Source organism: Psammomys obesus, unplaced genomic scaffold (assembly GCF_907164565.1).
Source record: "Psammomys obesus unplaced genomic scaffold, mPsaObe1.curated_primary_1811, whole genome shotgun sequence".
NCBI lineage: Eukaryota > Metazoa > Chordata > Mammalia > Rodentia > Muridae > Psammomys > Psammomys obesus.
The window spans coordinates 14,925,755-14,942,662 of NW_026596101.1; the positions used below are offsets into that span (position 1 = coordinate 14,925,755).

At 45.2% G+C, this 16,908-nt stretch overlaps 1 protein-coding gene across 12 annotated transcripts in view; it reads left to right on the plus strand.

The window, feature by feature from the left end:
- The window catches only part of Foxp1 (forkhead box P1), a 382,214-nt gene that overhangs the window by 304,431 nt on the left and 60,875 nt on the right, over window positions 1-16,908 (plus strand). For all 12 annotated transcript variants that reach the window (XR_008722666.1, XM_055628587.1, XM_055628591.1 and 9 more), the window contains one exon: window positions 321-525. Coding sequence is in view for 11 of the 12 variants with exons in the window: in XM_055628587.1 (XP_055484562.1) it covers window positions 321-525 (205 nt within the window). In the remaining variant the exon portion in view is untranslated. The remainder of the gene's footprint in view (window positions 1-320; window positions 526-16,908) is intronic.

Genomic DNA, 16,908 nt, shown 5'->3' on the forward strand with positions numbered 1-16,908 from the left:
AGCGTGTCTCTCCTCTGCTCCTGGAACTGAGAAACAGCCTTTGGATGGTGGGAGTCATACTGTTGCCGAATAGCTGTGCTCTGCCTCCTTTCCAAGTTGCTCTGTGTCAAGAGGGGACTTCGGTGGCCGCTTGGAGGGAGGATGCCCTCATGCCATCACTGCCGTATCTGCCTTTGCAGGGAGGGGGAGAAAAGAGGGTGTGAACACCCGAAAGCCCCCCTAACCCTAGGCTTTGTTTACCGACTCTTTGATTTAATTACTGTTTGAAGAGGACGGAATTAGCCGTTAATTGATTTGATTATCCAATTTGTTTGTCTCAGGCATGATTCCAACGGAACTGCAGCAGCTCTGGAAAGAAGTGACAAGTGCCCACGCCTCGGAGGAGGGTACAGGCAGCAACCACAGTAGCCTAGACCTGGCCAGCACGTGCGTCTCGTCCTCGGCGCCTTCCAAGACCTCCCTAATCATGAACCCGCACGCCTCTACCAATGGACAGCTGTCAGTCCACACTCCCAAGAGGGAAAGGTAGGAGCATGCCCGCCCCTGCCTGTGGTCAGAGCTGGGTGGCTTCCACCTGGAAGGGGCCAGTGGCCTTACCCACTTTTGTGTCTCTGAGAAACCTAATTGCATTCGTGGGGCTTGGATGCACACACGAGTCCTTCAGAATGTATTCGCTGTGGCTTGAGTGTGAAGCATCTAATTATTTTCACCTTTTCAACATGGAGTTAGCGCCTTCTTAGATCCGTATCCACCTCAGGAGCGCTGGCAGAAGTCTAGTAGTTCCTTGTTGGAAGGGTTGGCCCTCAAGGCTTCCAGGCCAACCTTGTGCCCTGCCAGGAGCTCACTCCATGCTAACTGAATGCCATGCGTGTGGGCAATTCCAAGTCCTGGATTGAGGAAGCACAGCACTTAATGCTAGTCTGCACTGCTCTCCCTTAAAGGCCAGGGAACCCATGTTCTTCATCTTAGGTCCCAGAGGGAAGCATGGGGCCGTTTTAGCACTGACACTAAGGAAAAATTTAAATGGTGGTGAGCTGGACCACAGCACACTTTCTCCTGATGGCCCTTGGGTTAGCACTGTCCCAGCTGCCGCGTTCCCGTTTATAAGTTAATGTGTTATATTTTCAGTGCCCTGAGCTTTTGATGAATGGTAGTTAAAGCTTGGACTGTCTTTAAGCTCCCGACTGCATCGTGTTAGCTTAAAGTCCTAAAGAACTGAAGCTGTTTGTTCATGCTGCTCTACCCAGAAGCCATATTGCCAGTGTTGAAATACACTTCAGAAATGGGATATATAATGTTCCTCAAAGGGACCACATTTTTTCCTCTCTCCTATATATGCTACATATAGAGCTTGCAGATATAGAGGGCAAGAAGGCTTACCAAGAATTTGTTAGAGCAAAATATTTATCAGGCCAAAGCCAATTCTGGATTTTGTTTGTAAGTGCGAAAGACACGGTGGAAAAGCCATATTAGAGAAATACTGTCTGAAATAAAACGCACAATTCTGCCTAACTGCGCAGCGCCGCGTAGTCGTCATACTGAATAGATGGAGGCCGTACCCCAGTTGTTTGTATAGAAGTACAGCACATCCAGTTACGAATGGGCCGCAGCCCTCGACAGTGGTAATGCCGCCAGTTGACATGCCTACTGTACTGCTCTGTGTAACTGCTGTTAGTTTAGGATGTAACCCCCGTTGGTACCCCTCCCCACATGAAAACGTTTCACCGTGTCACTGTGGAAGCAACCTCCTACATCATGTGCTTGCGGCTTCCCCTCCTCCCTTGGTTGCGTTATGTTTTTCTTGTGCTTGGTTTGCTACTGGGTTATTTTGACCGCCGCATCAAGTCTGTAGGAGCAGTAGGTAGCTGGCTACACCACAGCCACACAGCCGTGCACACACAGCCGAGATGCACAGTCTGTACCGTTTAGGCCTTCATAGGTGCACGCAGTGATGTTGTGCAAGTCTCAGTATGTTCCTCCCCTGAGCGGCAAACATACTCATACACCTATATATGTGTATCAGATTTGAGCTTAAAAACTATGAGAGATTTTCAGAGACGAGGGTAACACATATGTCATAGCTAATAACTGCAAGATTCCTCGATGATTTCCTTGGAATGTCTCTGGTAGAAACGGAAAGAACTGAAAGATGCTTTAAACTTAGTGGTCTGGAAGGAGTTGAAGAATAGGATGGTGAACAGGAAGGATCAGCTTGGAGCCTGGGCCAAACACAGTCCTGTGTTTCCAGCTTTCCAGTGGTGAAGGATACTTGCACCTGGAAATCAGTTTTCAATCTTGCCTTGGAATCTATTATAATGTCTTTATTACTTTTCTTTTTTTAATTTCCAAGTAGCAAACCTTAGATGGCTTTAAAGGAGAGTCTAGGCTGCTGTTCTTTGTGGTACTGGCTTTCCCTGTCCCGGGGTTGATGATGTCCATTTGCTGCAGAGTGATTGAATTACATCTTTATCCATAGGCAGAGCAGGAGGCCGTGCCCTGAAAAATGCCGACTGATGCACTTAAGGTATTTGTTGCAATCTTGTCGGCCGCTATGGAGACTGCACAGATTTTCTGTGACACAGAAAACTCTTCTTGTTTAGATGCACTGTGCTCAGTTTCATCCTAAAAGGTTATGTATCTGCAGTCTGGTGATAGAACAGCAAGGAAGCAAGCCGGGGAAGAATAGGCCTTTTTGTGTCTTAAGACATGTTTGAGAGAAAGTGGATCTAAGACACAGTCTAATTCCTGGAGACGAAGTTTGTTTGATTTTTTTTTTTTATGGTCCTTATTTGTCTGCACAAATGTTGCATTTAATCTCACACTAAAATTAGACTGTGGATCAGAAGAGAATTGAGATTTCCACCAGCCTGAATCTGGATGTGAGAACAGGCTGCATTTTTTTCTTTTTTCTTTTTTTTTTTTTTTTTTTTTTTTTTTTTTTTTTTTTTTTTTTTGTTACACACGCAGAGAGGAGGGGACTAGGAAATTATATGATGTTAGTGACTCACTTGATTGTCCCATTGTATATTATCTGCTGCATTGCCAGTGTGGCTGGATTCAGAGAAAGCTCTAGTGAAGGCACTTTGCTTTGATCTGTGGTGAGTGCAAGGCCTTGTACATGTCAAGCAGGAGCTTAGCTACAAAGGGAAAGTCCCACCTTCTCCCAGCAGCTTCTGAACTGATTATAATACCTCAGGTTAAAGATGGCTCAGTGGCTTTAAGCTTGCAGAATTGATCATTCAACAGTCAATAATCTCTTAGCCACTTTTGTATTGATACAGGTACTTAAAAATGAGCACTAGCATGGGTTTACCTTATCGGGATGGATACTCTTTTGTTTCTTGGTTTGTTGGTTGGTTGGTTTGTCGGCAGTGCTGGGGATATACTAGGCAAGCAGTCTCCCACTACCCTCAGCCCCTTGTTATGGGGTATTTCTAAATCCCATAGGTGGCAGCCACTTTCCAGAGTAGAAAAGGGTAGCAAAGGAGAAGAAATACAGTGGGGAGGACTGTTGTCACTACCGAAGCATGTTCTCACTTGCACACTGACCCGTCAGGAAAGCTCCTCAGGAGTTCTCCATTCTGCCATGAAAATCTTTTCTCCTTCTCTCTCTAGGGCATCTGGGAAATTCGTATCCTTACTAGTTCCCCCTTGATCGCCAGGGAAAACCCTTTTCCCTCCACCCTCGAGAGCAGTAAACGGAGCAAGCAAGAGGCCTTGCCACCATGCGCAAGTAATCCAGCCTGGCAAACTCTATCCTCACTTAGCAGCCTTTAGGGAGATTTTTTTTTTCCTGAAAAAATCTAGGAGTGTTGTGTGTGAAAAACTGGTTGGAGAGAGAAATAGAGAGGATCGTTTTTGTTTGGAAAGTTGCAGGATGTATATAAGGCTCTTACCTGGCTCACATATCTCCACGCCATTTGGAAACCTCCGTCTTCCCGCTCTTGCCCCGTGCGCTTTGCTGCTTCTCTGAGCAGCCGCCGCCGCAGTAGCTCTGGGGTTTGGTGAGCTGCAATCTGTTAAGGAGATAAATAATGTGCTTGGCACGACACTCCTACTCTCCTCTTTAATTTGTCTTACACAAGGAAAATTATAATTAAATCATTCAGGGTAAACCCTTGAGTGTAGAGAAGGGAAGAAACACACTTTGGTAAAGATTGCCAATAGGAACCCACTTCCCTGTTGCGCAGGGCGGAGACCACCATCAGTATTCAGAGGCGTGTGGGGAGGATCGGCCCATGTGATTTGTGAGGCGGATGCCAACACTCAGATCAAGGCTTGTTAAGATCCTGTCGTGGACGGTCGGCATCGTTAGGATTCAGTGCGGGTGCCACGCTTCCCGCCTTGGGTCCCTCCTGACAATTTAATAATGTTTATTGTGCTGATTATATATAAAGCCGCCGGTGCAATAAACACCCCTGTTGTCAGTGCCTCGGAGGAGCACGGTGGGATCAAGCTGAGCGTGCCCAGAGCTCAGGGAGAGACGCAGGAAGAAGCAGGTGTGTTCAAGCCCTCTGGCTCAAGCATTGCCCCTGTGGAGTCATAACCTCTTGGTAGACAGACGGAAGTGGGACCGAGGAGGCCTGCACACATGAAGACATAACCTTGTTCACTGTACTTGTGGACCGTCTCTCTCCAGGAAATTCCAAGTTTTGGTGTGGGTAAACAGAATCAACAGAATGCAAATGAAACATTTATTAAAATGCTAAATTTAGTAAGCCCTTTGAGCTTCTTGGATCAAAGCAGCTATGTAAATACAAATAGCAATTACTACTTAAGTAATTGCCTGAATTAAAATTCTAAATATCACATTATATTATGGTGCACCAGGGAAGGAAAGGCACATTAAGTCAGTTTCTTCTTGCTGCCTGTTGCTGCCAGACTCCTGCGTATGGAGTGATGTCTCGTTTTATTCGAAGGACTGCTTGGAATGCAGTGGGGACTGTCACCCCATTTTACAGACGAGGAAGCTGGGTTACTGAAATGAAATGACAGCTCTACAGTTATATGACTGATTCGTGCCATAGCCAAGATGAATATTCAAGTCTGACTTTAAAGTTTTTTTCCATTCAATATAGAAGCGAATACTTCAGTAAAATTAAAAACCACTGTCCCTAAGAGAATATTTAAATTTAATTGCATCTCAACCAAACATGAATTTTAAACTGTGATTGTGTGCAGATTGCAACATTTAAAAGAAAACAAGTTTCCTATTTATTTTTCTATGAATAAAAATAGTTTCTAAGTATTTTTATCTTTTATGAAGGGAGGTGAGATTCATAAGATATAAATCACTTATGGTCTGAAATAGTACACGAGGGTTAAAAAAAAAAATCCCCTGCAGGAAATGCACACAGACAAATGCAAGCAGGCCTGTGTCCTTCACAGGAACCCCCCTCACGTTCTGCCCTGCCTTGTAAATCTTGTGTGTCCTCGCTGAACACATCATGTGGTCTTTCTTCTATTTCAGCTGCCTTCTGCAGTCCAAATTAGGAATGTTCTCCCCTCCCCCGATCCTTCTCAGCTTTTTGACTTCAGTTCAGCCATTAGTAAATGTTTCATAACAAGTATTTCTCTGATTCACAGCTCTGCTCAACATTGGTTGCAAGGCTTCCTTAAAGCCTTTAGTTAAAGAGTTTTCTCTCAGCTCTGCGAAGATTGTGGTTGTGTGGCCTCTGCTTGCTCTGTGGCCACCATGTTCTCTGACACAGGTGGCCCACACTGCGGGCCTCACTTTGCTGTGAGGTCTAACCTTCCCATGTTAATAATTTCTATGTTTTCAGGCTCACTTCCTGTGTATTCCAGTTGCATTTTCTGTATTTTGAAGCTGGCAGCCCTGAAGGCTTCTGGTTGGCTCTTGTGTTTTGGACTGACTGATTCTCTGTCTCTCTTTTTGATTTGTGGCCCTGTGCTGTATATCTATCTATATTTCTGAAACATTTGTTTGTGGTCCCTGATACGTGTGAACAGCATGGAACTTGGACATGAGACTTCCCTAATGTTTTAATTTTCTTCCCCCCTTTTGAGCAAAGAAAAAAAAAGAAAGAAAGAAAGAAAGAAAACGAGAAAACGAGAAAAGAAAAAAGTTAACAAACAAATTTTGGTTGATGAAGAAATGTTAGAGCTCTTGGCTGAATTGCTAACATTCTAGAAGTTTGGTTTCAGAACTGTTGTGGACGCAGGAATCTTTAACTTTGCATATTCTCACAGTGACATTTAGAGGTCCAGTGAATCAGAAATTTCAGCAGTAAATTAAAGTTTCCACTTTTGTGAATAATACTTTCACACTAAATTTTTTTGTTTCTTGTAAATCACGTTGTTTTATATTTCTTTTGATTTAAAGCACCGAGAAAAGCCCCTAACACCATCATTCTTTCCATTAAAGCATGTCTGAGAGATAACTGCATGGTCAAATACTGCCTTTGCGTTTGTTGCTCCTACAAGCTGCCATGTTAGGTAGTTAAGTGATGTATCACAAAGATCTGTACTGTTTGAGCCACCAGCCAAATTCAGTCCCCCTGCATAATTGTGTAAATAGTTTGTTGGGTGAGAGTTGTGCTCATTTGCATATTTTCATATGCAACTTACTATTTCTCACAATTGTAAGCATGAGTATTGTAAGCCTAAACCCTGTGGCCCACTAAAAACAAAGATACTTAACCAAAACAAAGGCGGAATATGTATTACCTGACCAGTTTGGGGGGAAACTGCCTGTTTAACCATTAGGCTGTTTCTCAGATCCTGCAAGGATATTCTGAGAGTTTTGCTTGTTTGTTTCCCCAGGGTTGGGATTCAGGATAGAGGAGTTTTTGTTGAGTACTGAGCTTTCCAGGCCTCTCTTTTTAGGGCACCCTTGGACAGCAAGAGTATCTGTGTGACAAATACCAAGTCACACGCAGCTTAATAGACCAAGGGTGCTGAGCTGAAGTTGTACAGTGTCTTGACTTGAGACCCTGTTAGAAGCTTAAGAGTCTCAGACCTACCAAACTGGGAAGTGTGTTATCGTAGATCCCCAGAAGTTGGTCACAGATGTCCACTGAAGTATTAAAGAAAAACAAACAAACCAACAAACGCCTCACCAGGTGTCAGCTAGTGCGAAAAAGCCATTTATTCCCCACAGTTGCTTCACATCCTAGACAGCTTCACAGACATGGCTTTAGAGAGCTCAGTCCTGCTTTGTAGGCAGAGGCAGGTGGCATAACCTCTTTTGGCTTTTCTGGTTTTGTGTTTTTGTTTTGTTTGTTTGTTTTGTTTTGTTTTCTGTTTTTGTTCTTTGAGAAATGGGAACATGACAGTTGTTTTTATGTGAAAATCCATGCCTAGTGAGTCTAGCATAGGTCTTGATCCTGATTTCCCCTTTCTAATGCTCGCGGTGATTTTATTGTCTCCTTTGCACAGATGTTGCATCCAGGCCCCAATAGATGCTAAACTTGCAGAAGTTGAGCTCAGCAGCTAGTGACCACGCAGGGGACTAGGCTAGATCCTAGGTCTTCCTGATCCTGAGGTACTTAGTTCCCAGGGAGCAGCTCATCAGAACTACATTTACTCAAAGTTGGTCATTTCATTGGCCAGATTCAGAGGTCAAGACCCAGAGGCTGTAACCCCCAATGGCTGTCGTCTTTTTCCCAGCCTGCCTGTACTACTAGAATTTGAAAGAATTCCAAGGACTTCCATGGTATCCATAGTCCACCTCACCTCCCCTATAGTGTTTTCAGAGAAGGGAGTGAAGAGGCTGGACAGCGAGCTGTGCAACAGAGTGTGTGGACCACTCCGAAGGCTGAGGGACAGGAGGAGGGCAAGTGGTCACAGAGAACTGGGTAGGCTCCAAGTGATAGCCGGGCGGTGATCATGTGGCTGGAAATCGGTTCTCAACCTCCTCCCAGTGGGGAATAACCCATTGGAGGCTGAAATATTCTTGCTTGTGTCAAGTAGGAGCGCCCTGGGCTCGGCAACCTTCTGGGTTTGCAAGCATGCTGCAGGGTACCTGGCAGCCATCATGCTCTGAGAAAGCAGGGATTCATTTATTTGTTTCATTGCTCCTGAGTGATCCTTCTGGATCTCTTCAGAAGGAGAGAAAATTCTTGCAGGAAAGTATGGCATGGTGCCGCTTCACCCCCCGTCATCCACACGAGCAGGGAAGGCTCAGAAAGAAAAACTTGAAAATGTTAGAATGCCATAAGGGAAAAGTATATAGATTTTTTTTTCTCCTTGACTGTTCACTGTTCACTTTGTGGAGTGATTAAAAGGAAGAAAGAAAGGAAAAGAAAGAAAGAAAAAAAAAACAGCGATCATTCTCTCACAGCTGTTGTATGCTACCTCAATAAAGTGCCTTTTACCATAACATAGCATCATTAGACTCTATAAATCTTGCCCTGTTTATTGTGCTTAACTGACAAATGCTTTCCAATAAAATGACATCATTGGCGTAAGGAGTTATGTTCATTTTATAAGTTTCTCTTAAATTTAGCTGATTTTAATTTTTTTTCCTTTATATGTTGGATGATATGACTCCCTAACTGTGTCTAATCTGCCAGGTTTTCCACTCCAAATAATATTTGAGGCCTCACAGCCTTTGATCTTGTGGGCATTTGCTCTCAATGCAGGAGCGTTGCCAATGGGAGTTCATCACCTAATCCCTGGGTCGGCACCTTCCCCCTCTGGGGCTGTTTGCAGGGGGAAGGGCCCGTGTTCCTGTGAAAACATGTGTTTGCATTCTAATACTGAGGACACACTAAGGGTGTAAAGGAAGTACAAGCAGCCAGAGAAGACTGAGAGCCAGGCTTTGGGAACCCTTCATGGCGCCGCCTGTGGTGCTGGGTTTTTATTCTTTACCTACAGTGTTTCATGCTAAATCTCACACCTGTACCGCCTAGATGAGATGAGCAGAAATGCTTTTTCCGTGGGCACTAGAACTATCCGGAGGACCTAGGCAGTCATATGAGTTGGCTAAGTCCCAGTGTCATCCTATTCTCATAAATGGCAAGTCTCCATGTTCCTAAGTCAGTGACGGGGCCAGTGCTAGGAACGTAACTGGAAGTCACGTTTCTGTCCTCTCAAAATTCATAAAAACGCTCTTCTGCGCTATTCCCTGGCTGTCCTTTGCACTGTTTTGTTTTTGTTTTTGTTTTTGCATCTGTCTTTCCCCAAACCTGCCTTTGTGGGCCTTTGTAGGGGAGATACCCCTCTTGCAGGCTGCCTCACCAGGGTGATTCACACGAGTGTGTTACATATGTACAGCATGCCTGAAGTTCTTTATTCTACCCCCTTTTGTGATCAGTCAAGGCCCAAGTATATTATAGAGTGTAGTCTCCTCATTAAAACAATAGCGGGAGCTCACAAAGGGAAATTGTTAATATGTGTTCCAGCCTGTCACTTCTGCCTGTGTGAATACGGAAGATAACCGCTCCTTTGGGAAACTACTTCGGGAATTGAGCAACACATCCGCTAGCCAGAGAATTCTCCTAACTGCAATTTTCCTTTTTGTGTGTACTCAGAAATAACATCCGTATGGGCTCCTTGGTGCCACTGCACAGGCAGAGCACAATTGCCACAGCCCAGGTGGCGTTGATATGGGACAATCCCCCGGGCACATGTCGCCAAGAGTTGTACAGCTTGTTCAGTGTCTTCATCCATATGGCAATCTGTCCCATTCACAGAAAGGCATCAGGGCTGCGCCGGGTGGGGACCGTGGTCAGTGTAGTGTGAAGAGTCAGCCTCTGTTCGTGGCCGCCTCCCTTGTATGGCATATTTAATTGGAGACCAGCAAGCACGCATGACGTGCACACACAATAACTCGTGCACACGCTCTCACATGCTCTCTTAACTTAAGGCTCACGCGCGTGCGCACACACACACACACACACACACACACACACACGCTTGTTCCCTTATTCTTCAGTTTCAGGAGCACATGCTTAATTGAGCAGGCAACGTTCTAGTGCACCCATGGTGACTGGAAGGTCATTTAGAATCCCACACAGAGACCCTTCTGGGCTCTTGTTCAGGAGTAACTCAGCTTATGAAATGCTTTTCTTGTTCTCTGTTTTTTTGTTTTTGTTTTTGTTTTTGTTTTTGTTTTCCTTTCTTACAAATAGTAAGAATTTGTCCAACTTGAATTGTTGAGCTAAATTATGGTTTTAAGGCTTAAAATTAAAAAAAAAAATAGGAAAGGATGTGTGTGTGTGAAACCAGGCTTAGAATGGTAAAAGTCACATATTCCTCTTGGAGGGGAGTTCTGCAGAGACTGGGGACCCTCTGTGACTCTGAGTTGAAAGAAGGGATGTTTTTAAAGGACATTTCACCAGAAGGCACTACAGGCTCCATTTAGATACTGGCCCACATCATGTTCTGCTTTTGTGTAACTATTTGTGTTCTTGTTTGGTAAACAGACCCCATAGCAACTGTAGACCATGATGTGATCTACCTGTAAGACTTCCCTAAACAAACAGACACTTGTGACCTTCAACTTGCAGGCCTTTTATAACCCTCAAGGGAAGCAGCCTCGGGCAGGCTGGTCTCTTTCTTTCCTCCCTTTCCTTTTTAAAAAACACTCTGAAGACTAGCTTTGAGGAATCTCTTATTCAGTTCGTGTTTTCCACGTTGCGAATATTAAAAGAGCTTGAGGACCTGGTGATGGCTGGCAGGAGAAAGCACCCTGAAGTCGTGTGTGTGTGTGTGTGTATGGACCATGCAGTGTGTGCTTTCAAAGAAGGTGGCTGAGTTACCTGGTACAACTCAAGGTCACTGTACTTCCACGTTGGTGGTTACATCTCTCCTCTCGTATCTGCACCATTGATGGGAACATTCCGGTGCGTCTGAGCCCCTATACTCAACTCGCATTTCTCCATATGAGTCATAGCTATGACAAGAACGAGATGTCTCGTGTTAAAGATCAGTGTGAGAAATAAATGGCAGTTTACTTTAATTAGAAAAAAATTGACACCAAGAACTGGGATAATCCAGTGGCGTTTGAATAAATTAGAGGGTGGTGCAGACCAGAATAAAAAGAAACTTCACAAGGACAAATGGGAAGTTGTCCAGAGTTCAGCAGAAAATGTGTTTCTAAGTGGGACGCAAGTCAGGGGACAGGACTGTCGTGTCTGCCCAACCAGGCTTGCCCAGTGGCAGCCCATACCAGGTGGCCAGGCTCCAAGAGTTACAGCTGTACAGCTTCAAAGTACTTCCTCAGAGAACACACACTACAGTAGAAGAGAAACAGAGAAAACACGATGCTGTGATGCAAAGACAGTTAGATGGGCCAGGGAGGGCCAGAAAGGAGCTAAGTGTTACTGTGTGGACTTGAGGTCACTAATTGGATAAATGGGCAGTTCAGAGCTGGTGAATGATCTTTGAACAGGTCAAGGAATAGTTCTCCAGTTTCAGGGCACAGCAGAAGCAAAGGTCCTGAGGCAGAGGCAAAAAAGTAGAGCATGCCCTGTCAGGCCTTTCCCCCCCCCCCCCCCCCCGTCTTCCTTAGGTCAGAGTGTTAGTGTTGGGGAGATTTTATATATGTGGGCACCTACGCAAAGCCATGTGAAGCAAGCTGATTCCTCCTGCTGGCTCCCAGTTTTCCAAACCTCTGGAGTTGGTGTAATATGTCACAATGGGCCTGGCCAATAGATTAAACCACGATGACCAAAGAGCTTCTAAATGTTCTAGTTGCCTGCACACAGTAGGTCCCCATGAACGTTCACTGTTGTTATTACTACTGAGTGTATTTATTAATAAATTCAAAACACACGTGTCCTGTTCCAGTTGTAGTTTCTGGCTGCTAAAAGATGACAGTGATACAGCTCTCCTCCCCTCAGGATCTCAGCTTAACCAGAGACAAATGTGGAGACAGACACTTGTGACAGAAGCACAGGGCTAAATCTAACACAGTATATGATCTGCTAAAAATAAAAATGGCTGCCAGCAGGGTACCAAAGCGCAGTTACCCCTTCACACATGTGCCTCCTGTGAGGGTTTTAAATGCACTGGACCCCCCCCGGAGCGGGGGAGAAGTTCAGCTGTCTCATCTAATGTCAGCATCCTTGTCACCCATCACAGCCAGCCTGGCACTTAGTAGACGCTAAAGCCACTGCAGGGACTGGGTGTGATTCGAGGAAGAAAGTAGACCAGCAAGATGTCAACGGCACAAGCCCTTTCAGAGCCCTTCAGTGTTTCCCACCTTTGCGCCCACTCATTCATTGCCTCTACATTTGGGTGTCCTGAGGCATTACCTGCAGAGGTTCCTAAAGAGTAGAGCAGTTAGGTTTCTGCTAAGTCAAGTTTAAGCTTAAAGAAACATGTACCAGAAACACCTGGAGGGCTGGCCGAGCCGTGTGTAGTTCTGATTCAGCAAGTGAAGGTGGGATGTAAAAAATTGATGTCTTCGTCAGGCGTTTCCTGAGAACCAGTTGGTACCTGTATGCTGTGCCATCCTTTATGGGTGTGTGAGGGTCCTGGGTGATTTCCCTCTCACAGAGGGACAGAGAGTCCGTGCAAAGTATGATAACTGGAAAAGATCTGGGTTTCACTGCCAAGACTAATCACTCCAGAGAGAGAAAGAGACAGAGAAAGAGGGAAAGAGAGCCTCAAGGCTGTGGCCCAGTGCAAAGGCTCTCTGGTTTTGTCTATATAAACTACTTTATTTGGTGTTTTTGTGCTTCCCTGTCTGCCACAATGCCACACTTGGCATGAGCTCCTACAGATACTTTAACGCCCTGGTGACATAACACAAAAGTCTATGTCCAACTCCTGTTCAGTCGTCTCTCCCCAACTGGGGAATCGGGTACAACAATTTCAGAGCAGTGGTGCCCAGTGTTCATTCACAGCCGGTGTCACGGTGGCTCTTGACCACAAAAAAACAAAACAAAAAAACAAAAGAAAACAAAACTTACACTTACTTTTCCTATTAAATGATTAATGCATATATTCTTAATATACCGCCCATGCTAAAATATCAGAGGCTGAGAGGGTAAGATATGTGCATGCAGATACACGTTTAAAAACCAGTCACGCATGCGGTAGACATGCCGGTGGTATCTTAGCCCCTTAGGAACTGCATGTACCCTGATTTGGGAACCCTGAGCTGTGGTGATGACCCAGTGACCATTGATGAACTGTGATCTGCAAAAAAAAGTATGCTCAGTATAAAATAGCATGCGTCTCTGAGGAAACAGAGAAGCACAGAGGTCTTGAGCCAGTGGCAGTGTGTCCCAAGCTCAGGTGTTTCTCCCCGTCCTGTCTCCTCTGTCTCCTCCTCCGGCCTCTCATGCATGATTCTTCCACCTCTGGAGAATGAGGTAACTCTTGGAAGTCTTGTGTTGATTGACACTTGAAGCAGTGGGTGTCGGAATCTTCATCTGTGCCCTTCTGGGTGTTACATGTTGGCTTCTCTGACATATGGCCAACCTTCGACGGTGACCCTGTGACTCACCAGTGCGTGCGCACACACACACAGAACGAGATGCCTTCCCGGTGGTGTTAATAACTTTTGGATTAGTGGCCCCCATGTCTGTGTTGACACAGTTGCTCACAGCGCTCCTTGGAAAAGCTTTCTGCTTTCTTAATGAGACACTGGTGTTAATTCGGCCAATGGTATAAAACCTTAGTCACAAACTCTGAACAGGCTTTGCTGGTGTGTCCAGAACAATGGCTGGACCTTGGCTGCCTCTTACTCTATACCTCTGTTTATTCCCTCACTCGTCACCTTGCACATATAGGTGTTCCGCCTCCGTCACTAACTACCCTGTGTACTGCAGCCAGCCTTGAAGTGCCCATCCTCCCCACTGCTCCCTCGTCCTGCTGTGTCACACAAGCCTGGTGACTCTCAGGGTAGCCAAGAAAAGGGGGTCAGGTCATATTGGTGATGTGATCGGTGATGGAAGTTAGCTGCCAAACACACTGCCAGGTGTGGCACTCAGCCTCCAAGCGCTAAGCCAAGTAGCTAAGCCTACACTTGAGATGTCCTCACCTCTGCAGTGACCAGCTCTGACCAAGAGCACTAGACACAGCGATCTGTGGAGGGCAGGGCCCCAGTGAGTCTTGCCCACTACACCTAGGATGACTACAAGGTTCTTCCTCAGTAGAAATCGAACGGGAAATGTGTCTTCAGAGCTTTGCTGGTCGTGTCGCTGTCAGCAGAGAAAGTTAGACATAGAGCTACCACAAGGATCTCCTGGAAGTCACAGAGCTTGTGACTCTGTAGTCATATAAACAGGCGTCTCTCTGTTGTGGGGTCTGACATAGTTAGTCGTAGGATTAAAGCAAGTCATTTTTAAAGTTTAAATCGAACACATCTCCCCCTGAAATGACGCTTGTGATGTCATCTGACACACATTCAACTATGTCTGTGGGTCTTCTTGCACATTCCTGCTCCATCTGGCCTCTTTGGTACACCTTTGAGTAAGAAGTGGTCCTTACCTGCGGGCATTTCAACAGGATTTTCTCATTTTGTAGAGGGAGGGATCTTGGTTATGTATTTCTGTGCTAAGTGCTTCTAAATGCAGCTTGCTACGCCTGGTTTCTGAGAAAGATCCAGAACCTTCACCCGCTGTCCTCTTTAGTCTCTTTATCTACCGTACAGATTCTTTTACCTCCACGTTCAGAGGTAGAAGCCAGGCTTAGAGGATACCCAGAGCAGATCTGGAGTTTGGAGACTGTGAAGTTTCGAGAAGCTGTCCAGTTCGCTGCTTCAGCTATGTATTCTTGGTTACTGTGATACTTGGCAGAAGTAACTCAGCAGCCAAATGGCTCAACAGGTCCCTCCTGGTCTAAGTTAGTATTTGGTAAATAGAATGACCTGTCATTGGCCTTGCCTGCTGTTACCAATCTCAAAGGCTCCAGTAGCCTTCTGTGTAATTTGTATGTTACAGGGGCCCAGGGAGCCTTCTTAGGAATCTGCAGCTGTTAAGTGGTAAGGCTGCCCAGTGCCACCGTAGTATCTCAGCCTTGTGTTTCAAACTGCATTCTATGGAAATAGTCCTGTGTGCCACCTTTTAGCCAGCCCTTCTGAGATCAGCTGCAAAGGAAGGAGTTTTTAAGATTCCTAGTATTTTAATTTAAACATTGGAATTGCCTAGCAGCTCCACAAACTTACTAGATTTGTAGCACCATCTCTAGGTGATTTGTCTCCAGGAAAATGCTTCAGAAGGGCTGATCTAAGAATGGTACTGGGAGGGAAGGTTATTCTAAGCGTGGTCAGTGTTCATGAGGTCATTCTCCTGTTGTGTTCGGTTTTGGGAATATATGTATGTACCTCTTGTTGCTGCTGCTGCTGCTGCTGCTCCTCCTTCTCCTCTTCCTCCTACTCTTCTTTTTTCTTCTTCTTCCTCTTCAAATTTAGCCTTTATTTTTATTTAATGTGTATGGTATTTTACCTGCCTTAAGTCTGTGTTCCGCACGGGTTATGGGACCCACAGAGTTCAGAAAAAGGCATCGGATTCCCTAGGACTGAAGCTACAGACAGTTATGGGGTCCTTTGAGAGAGCAACCTGAGGCCTTAACTGTTGAGCCATCTTTCCAGCCCCCTGTTACTGCCTCTTAGTGAATATTCTGTTTAACTGATTTCATAGAATGTCAAGACTGGGCAGTCACAATGCTAACACATTCCTCACCTTTTCTCTGAAACACATGAGTAGAAAGGGGGAGTATTTGGACCTGACCTGTGGTTGGACCTCCAGCTAGTTTTGAGGAGAAGAGAACACAGTTCTCTTCAAAGCTGAGTGGTAGCTTGAGTGAGTAAGAGCACTTGCTGCACAAGAATGAGGACCCCAGTTCAAATCCCTAGTGCCCCATATGAAAAGCTAAACACGACAACATACTCATCTGTAACCCTAGCACAGTGGGATGCAGAAAGAAGAGGAACTCTGGGGCTTTCTTGGACTCCAGCCTAATTATATTCAATCTCAAGATAGTACGACGGAGATTATTATTTTTACCCAAGGGCCTCCTCTTCCCTCCATGCAGACAGGTCCCGGCCCTGCACACACGTGTGTGTGTACCACACACAGATAAATACAGACAGGAACGCATGTTTCAACAGAGTATTCCTAGAATAAAATCTTGAATGTAAAATTGGACAGCGTGGTTAAGGCATCTTTTACGATTGTGATCTCCAGGCCATGTGTGATCAAGGCCCAAGGCCATCTCTTCCTGTTTGGTGTCGCTTCATTTGGTTGACTGTGTTTGATTCAAGCTGATGTACTACATGTTTCACAAACTTTGACACTAGTTTTAGACAATACAAACAAATCTGAAGTCTGATAGTATCTTCCTATATACCATCCTCATTGGAAGGCTCTCAAATCAAATTTTTCTTCTCATTCATACCTAAGAGTCTCCTAAAATGGTACTTATATTCTCACTGAGTAGATAAAATAGCGTCAAAGTAGCAGGTAAGGACTGTAAAAAGTAGGTGAAAGGAAAGAAACAAACAGGAACTGTTTCTCTTTTTCTTCTCTTTTCTTTCCTTCTTTCTTTCTTTCTTTTTTTTTTAAGTAAGTTAACATCGAAGAATGGCATGAATAGGCGGAAAAGCTTCAAACAGTCATGGCTTCTCTTGACGCTTGTCATTGTTACGAGTGTGGGTTAAAGTTAATGTAAGGAGCCGTTTATTAGTGTAGTAGATAGCCCTGGAACTGTGTGCCAAGGGAACAGATTTCTGGACCTCAGAGGCATCTCATTTAGAGTTTGGGCTGAGTATAAGCAGAACCTTCCCACACAAAGTCACATGAGGTGCTTAGGAGATGGCAGGACTCTGGTTTCAGTGTTACTGTGTGACCATGAAGAAGGTTGGGGATGTGGACAGGAGACCAGTGAACTGGGAAGATGACGGAGAGGGAGAGACTCAAGGAGTCATAGGGTGCTACAAAGGGGCCTCCATCTTTAGCATCCTGCGTGCTTATCTCACAGTCAGGGGTCTGT